The 7,058-nt window shown below is 38.6% G+C and overlaps 1 protein-coding gene and 1 non-coding gene across 2 annotated transcripts; both read right to left on the bottom strand.

The window, feature by feature from the left end:
* Positions 1–779: 779 nt before the first annotated feature.
* On the bottom strand, positions 780–2,365 carry LOC145048651 (splicing factor Prp18 family protein). Its single transcript, XM_078997214.1, has 2 exons — positions 1,435–2,365; positions 780–1,341 (listed from the first exon to the last, which is right to left on the bottom strand). Exons 1-2 carry the CDS (start codon positions 2,278–2,280, stop codon positions 895–897), a joined length of 1,293 nt encoding a protein of 430 aa, XP_078853340.1. The 5' UTR covers positions 2,281–2,365; the 3' UTR covers positions 780–894.
* Positions 2,366–5,035: 2,670 nt separating this feature from the next.
* LOC144999184 (small nucleolar RNA R71) lies at positions 5,036–5,142 on the bottom strand. The gene has a single exon (XR_013660704.1). It is a non-coding gene; the product is annotated as a small nucleolar RNA R71 (small nucleolar RNA).
* Between the last annotated feature and the right edge of the window lie 1,916 nt (positions 5,143–7,058).

Below are 7,058 nucleotides of genomic sequence, written 5' to 3' on the forward strand. Positions count from 1 at the left end.
ATATGGTGGATAACTTATTGATCCATGTTCAAATCCTGACACCACTCAGCCCTTGTGGCCATGGAGGTTCGCCTGCAGTGACTCCAGGGCATGAAGCAAAGCTTTATGTTTGCAGCGGGAGATTAATCGGTGCGCGAAAGCTGGCCCGGAAACCCTCATTAGGGAAGATCCCTTTCCGAAAAAAAGTTATATATATTATATCCAAAAGTGTCACTAACTTTGGGTATAAAAGGTCCTTCAATTTCGAAAAAAAATAATAATAAATAAATAAAAAAATACTTTGGGTATAAAAGTTGAACATAAGTGCACTAATAAATTCACTATATATAAATCATTAGTTTAACCAACATTAACACCTTCAAAATAAGCATGCCAAAAATATTCATTGATTTTGCATATACGAAAATGTAATTTCTCTGGTAAATAAATGCAAGGCTAGGCTACAAGATTAGATCTTTGAGTGCAAATGCTCGATTCTATTCAGTTGTGTGTTGAACTGCTGAACAAGAATATATCCACCTATCTTCAAAGATAGAATATAGGGCTAGAGAAATAGCACCATACCTCGCTTACATTTATTTAACTTTTTTCAAAATTAAGACACGGATTTTGAAAAACCTACCCAATTAATTTTTTTTTTTTTAATTTTCTTATCAGCACATTATAGTTTTGACAAATCACTATGCCTACTATAGCAGTGAAAATTGTTTTGTTTTTAGCATATATAGCAGGATAAATCTCTCGAAGTACAATATTGGTGTAGTAGTAGGAAGACTTACTTGTGAACAACAGAATAGGATGATAGATGGTTTATAAGATTTGTATGCAGAAATAAAAAGCATAACTATAATGAAATCATCCTTTAACTTTTGGTGCAGATACATTACACAAATATCAATCTGATTCTCTAGGGGGTGGTGGCATCAATAGGAGGCGATCTTGATCTTGATCCTCCTCCTCCTGGATTTGGGCTGCTGCAGCTGCAGTGCGTCTTTGTTCTTGAGCCAAGAGTGCATGCAAGTCGCTCCCATTTGCTAAACTGTTAAACTCAACTGCCTTTGAAGGCATTGTGGGATAGCGTCTTTGACAAAAAGTCATCAATCTTTTAACAGACTGTAAGTACTTTCGTGTAGTTTCATCATTCATGACATGGGCTACACTGTTGGTGTAGATCTTTTCACGAGCTGAACGTTCATGAATACCAACCATAGTCACTCCAATTGGCCATGGTGCGTTCCCAATTGCCATTCTGATGTAATGATCCATTGCTGCTAAATACTCTCGTTCCATGCAGCACTTCACCACCAACATCAGTGCTTGCCTAATGTCATCTGGCAAAACCTATCAATCAACATAGATGATGATTGATTAAATGAAAATGTTTGAATGAAATTGGAAGTTGTTAAACTTAGATGATAGATGATGTCTGCTTACCTTCTTCCTGCAAAACTTGAACAGAGGATTCAGGTATCTCGCACACTGTTTGAAAGTAGCAAAGGTTGATTTCCCTTTGGCAGTTCTCTTCTCCGTTTCAGTCATCTCATCCAACTCCTGGTTCCACTCGATTAACAGCTTCTTGAAAAACACAAGAATCTTATCCTCATCACACAGATCTGCAAAATTTGCTTTCATTCGTTTGAAATCCTTATCTTGGTCCATACCTGAAGAACCACCATCTCCGCTAACATCATCTTCACCTCCCCCTCCATCTTTATCCTCCGTCGACTCATCTGTGGTCTTCCTTTTCCGATCACTCGATAGACCGGACTTTTGCCTCTTCTTCAGTTCAACTATATCACGCAGAAAATCGTTTGTTTGCCCCTCCGTCATATCACTATCATCCAGCTCAAACAGCCCTGCCTTCAACACATACTTCAATCGATCCAACCGATCATCGTCACTTTCCCCAAACAATGTAACTGGCTGTTTCAAGAACCGGAGCCGACGAATAACCTCTTGTTTCGGTAGATTTAGAGCGTCAATCTTTTGTTCGTCACTTATTGGGGTTTTCGAAGACGAACCGACTGCGGATTCAGGTTTGGAATTCGAAGAGTCGAGTTTATAGTTAGGGTTAGAGGAAGAATTAGGACCAGAGGAGTTAGAATTGTTTTGATTCTGATCTTGACGGAGGCGTTTGGCCTCGGCGTCACGTTTCTCTTCCTCACGAAGCTTTTGAATTCGTCTCTGTTCGATCTCTGAACGCTTGAATACCTTCCGTCCGCCGGTCTCTTCCGAGAGACTTTGCCTTTTCTTTAGCAACTCTTGCTTCAGGATATCCATGGCGATCTGATGCTAGGGTTTCTAGGCTCGCGTCGGTGTTAAAGACGAGACATAGATTTTCGATTGGAAAACAGGAAAAGTATAAGGTGTAAAAAAAATTTAAAAATATAAAAATAGAAGACAGAAATTGAATAAATGGTCCTTGTACTTGGCAAAGAATACCACTGTAAGTTCGTTTTGTAAACTTTTGACATGTATTGTCCTCGAGAGTTGAAACATTGCACCGCAGATCCTTATCGTTAACATTGTTAGAAAATAAAAATAAAAGTTAAATGCTTATAAAATTACCAACTTAACATTTTTATTTTTTTAATATGATTTTACAGTTAAACATAAAAATAAGAAATAAAGTGTGCGTCTCTCTGAGCATGCCACTGTTATTATAACCTTTATCCACCTCCAACTTCGCCCATATCTCCACCACCTTCATCTCCGCCAGAAATCGTTCTGTAACATCCCGAGTTCAGGTATACATTGAAACCCTTGATCTTTTGAACACTTGTCCATTTTAGCCCTTGATATTTGCATATTTAGTCTTAAATTAAGTATAAATTTTTATCATTTATTAACTAATTTATTGCATATCATGAACAAAAGATACTTAAAAGTGTTTGAATTGTGTTTTCAGTCCAAAAGCAAAGCTTTGGAGTCAAAGGAAGCAGGAGAAGCGGTTAGGAGCTCGGGAGTTGAACAAGGGAGAAAAAATGTTAACAACATAAGGTATTCGGCGAGTAGGGTCGACTACTCGGCGAGTCGGTTCGAATCTATATATACAGCTTTCCAGATCGACATAAAAAATTATGGAACCCTTGGGGAGAAGCAAGCTGCGAATCAGAGTCAGGAAAGATCTGGAGAACGAAGATATAACCCTAAAACCAATTCCGAAGGAGATTTGAGGCAAACCTACATCATTCTTACTTTAATCTATTGTTCTTCATTATGTTTAGACTTTTAGATTTCGTTTTTATGTTGTTAATCACCTCAATCATGAGCTAAAACCTTTAAACTTCTGTTTGGGTATGGATTGATTATTTATGGTAGGATTGATTTAATATTGATGATTTTGTTGATTCTAGCTTGTTAAAGAACCACATGAGTGATTGAAAACTATTTTTCTGTTATTAGGAAGTTAATTAAGCTGTATGAACATCTCTTAATTGCTACCTCATATAATTTATGTGACCACTTTGTTATATGACTAGGATTAGCGACTGTGAAACTAAAATTAATGGGAAAATAGGTAAATTCATGTGTGAGCTTGTGTGATGACCATCAACAAGAGGTTAACTAAAGGACCAAATTAGTTAGTTATTACAAGTCTAAATTAACTCGAATAAATAACCTAGTGAATTAAATTAAATTAGATTACTGATCACTGTTTGAGTTAGTTTGTTCTATAGGGATTAGTGCAGCGAACGCGAAGCTAATCACTTGAATCGGTAGCCAATAGAAGAATTAATCCATTGCACTATTACCATAATATCAACCGTAGGATCAATTGAGTTGAACTAAACATAAGTCCCCTTCGTCATTGAATTTAGTTGAATCTTTGCTTTTCTAGTTCTTAGTTTAAGTAATAGTTAGTAAGTTTCTAGTCTTGTAAAACTAGAGAAAAACCCATTTTATTATTTAAACTTAGATAAAATTAGTTCTTAGTTTTAATTTACCGTTCCATGTGTGCGATACCCTACTTAGTTAGCTTTATCACAATTGATATGTCCACTGCATTTGTGTGTTTATTTTATAATTAAAAGTAGGTTTAAAACTAGTTCGTTTCACACACATCAAGTTTTTGGCGCCGTTGCCGGGGAACGGTTCTAAATTAGCACTAATTTCTATTTTTATCGATCCTTTGTGTGTGATTTATCTTACACAAAGTTAATTCTTAGGTAATTTAGTAGTTAGTATAGGTTTTAATAAAAATCCATTTTAATAAGTTAATTAGAAAAAAAAAATTTTTTGGTCTTGAACTCGCCGAGTGCACTCGTGACAACTCGACGAGTCCATCGCTGTTCGCAGTTTTAGTTTCCATTTTATTTTTGTTCTTTTTACGCGTTTTTCGTATTTTATTTGCAGTTGTTTCATGACCCGAGGAGTTGATACACCTTTGGTTCCTCCACTAGAAGACCCGGAGTCCGCCCTAAGGAAGAACAAAGGAAAATCCGTTGGAGAGTCCGCTTCTTCAAGGAACTCGCCACTAAATAACTTAAAGTTCGTTTTCAGCAAAAAGAAAAGCAGCAAATCAGGAGCTTCCAACACCTCTATAGCGATAGAAGACCCGATTAAAGAGGACACCGAGTACGAAACCGAAGGAGAAGAAGATCCCACTTTCGGGCACGAATCCAACTTTGACGACGAATTAGCCATTGTCATGGCTAACATCGATGAAATCCCCATGGGGGAATGGAAGAAGAGGATGTGTGACGACACCGACCTGGGACTTGTGCAACCCGCAATTCCCGCTACTGCTACTTTCGAACTAAAGGGCCACATACTCGCTCAACTTAAGGAGATTCCTTTCTATGGAAAAGACCATGAAGATGCTTACAAGCATTTGGATGAAGTCAATGATGTAGCGGATTACTTTAATGTTCCAAATGTGCCTTGCGAGACCCAGCTACTACGCATGCTCCCAGTTACATTCAAAGGTGCTGCAAAAGACTGGCTCAAGTCACTCCCTCCCGGATCAGTCACCACATGGGCCAAGATGAAAGAAGAATTTATTGATCACTTCTGCCCACCTTCCAAAATAGCCAAGTTGAAGAAGGCCATTGCTAACTTTGAACAACAAGTTGGAGAGTCACTATATGAAGCTTGGGAGAGGTACAAGAGCCTGCTAACGAATTTCCCACACCATGACCTTAATAGCCAATAAGAAGTCTCCATATTCTATGACGGAGTCAATGTCACCACAAGGCAGTTACTTGATTCGCAAGGCCCGCTCACAAGAAAGCCACCCCCGGAAATCAAAGAATTAATTGAAGAGTTCTCTAAACATTCTAGGGAATACCACAACCCATGAAATGAAGTAGGCAGGGGGTAGTGAACACGGTTAACGATAGCATGGCGGTAATGATGGCCAAACTAGACACTTTAGACAGAAGAATGACGAAAATGGATCAAACAATCCACGCTATCCGGGTGGGATGTGAAAATTGCAGGGGACCGCACCTAACTAAAGATTGTGATTTGGATGAGAATGGAAACAAAAAGGCACAAGTTTTATATTCAAGTGAGGACAAATACGACGAGAATTGGCGGAAACCAAAGAAGGAATGGCTCTCGTACGAAGAATACAAAAAGGCAAAGGAAGAGAAATACAAGCAAAAAGAGAGGGGTTTCTATCAAAAGGAAGAACCGGTTATGGAAAAAAGAATCGATTTAGAAGAAATGCTCACAAGATCTATAACCGCGTCCGAGAAAAGGCACAATGATCATGATGCTGCAATACATGAGACCAGGAATATACTTAGGAATAAGCAAGCATCTATTCTTAACATTGAGAAACAGCTAGGTCAACTTGCACATCAAGTGAACGAGAGAAGACCGGGTGAACTTCCAAGTAAAACCGAGAATAATACAAGAATGGAGAATGTGAATGTTATAACCTCTAGCTATGGAAAAAATTTCACTCCTATTACCACTGCACAGAAGGTCTCAACTAAGGTGCATGCAGAAAAGATAGACGGGTCGAGTTGACTAAACCCGACTAGACTCACCGAATCCCTCTAATGGACTCGCCGAGTCCATGCCCTGATCACAAATCCGCTGTTTCCTTAAAGCCTTACAACCCTCCTTTGCCATTCCCAATCCGATCCATACCTGATGAAAAGGTCAAGGCATACAGAGCTTTCATGGAACATGTTAAAGCCCTTCAAGTCAACATTCCATTTATTGAAACAATGCTTCAAACACCCAAATATTTAAACTTGCTTAAGGGACTTTTTGCTGCTAGGAAAGATATGGTGGAAGTGGCGGAATTAGTATTGAATGAACTACTAGAAAAGAAGGGCGGTTCGGGAAGCATCTCGATTCCTTGCCAATTTGGAAATATACTTGCCACTCAAGCATTGACCAATTTGGGTGCAAGTATAAACTTAATGCCTTCAAGAAGCTGAATTTACCGGAGCCAAGGTTTATTAATATGAAGATCCATTTGGCGGACAAGACGATCATTCGTCCAAGAGGTGTTTGTGAAGATCTTCTAATAAAAGTGGACAAATTTGTATTCCCCGTGGACTTTGTAGTGCTTGATATGGAAGAAGACCCCAAAATTCCAATTATTTTGGGGAGACCATTTTTGAATACCGCAAGTGCATTAATAGATGTATGCGAGTCCACACTAACATTAAGGGTAGGAGATGAGTCAACCGTTTTTAAAGCTATACCCGAAAATAAGCAAGAAGAAGCAAGAAAAATAAGATGTTTCCTTTATTGAATTGGATGATGAAATAGTTCAAAAAGAACTTGCACTCTTACAAAAAGAAGATCCAAGTAAGTTTTTGCTATCGTCTGAAGAAACTTTGAGGCTGATAAAGACTTAGAAGAAATGGAGAGGTTGCTTGGGGGAGCTGATCAAGAAGAAACAAAGGATTTTATGGAATACGCTCTGACTCGCTGAGTCGCCTTAACAGACTCGACGAGTCCCGTCGTGAAGTGCAGAAAAGAAGACAACCTTGATGTGCTTATTGCCAGCTCCTTGTATGCACTTGACATGAAGATTTGTCCTAATACTTTCGAAGGTCCAACAGCAGATGGCGGAGTTTTTGAAAAAACAT

Source organism: Lactuca saligna, chromosome 5 (assembly GCF_052625555.1).
Source record: "Lactuca saligna cultivar CGN05327 chromosome 5, ASM5262555v1, whole genome shotgun sequence".
Lineage (NCBI taxonomy): Eukaryota > Viridiplantae > Streptophyta > Magnoliopsida > Asterales > Asteraceae > Lactuca > Lactuca saligna.

What these genes read in the sequence shown, in the direction of transcription:
- LOC145048651 (XM_078997214.1), bottom strand. Translation starts at nt 2,280, where the DNA reads ATGGATATCCTGAAGCAAGAGTTGCTAAAGAAAAGGCAAAGTCTCTCG. An exon ending in TCAAGTTTTGCAGGAAGAAG is followed by an intron (nt 1,342 to 1,434) that starts GTAAGCAGACAT and finishes GTTGATTGATAG; the next exon opens with GTTTTGCCAGATGACATTAG.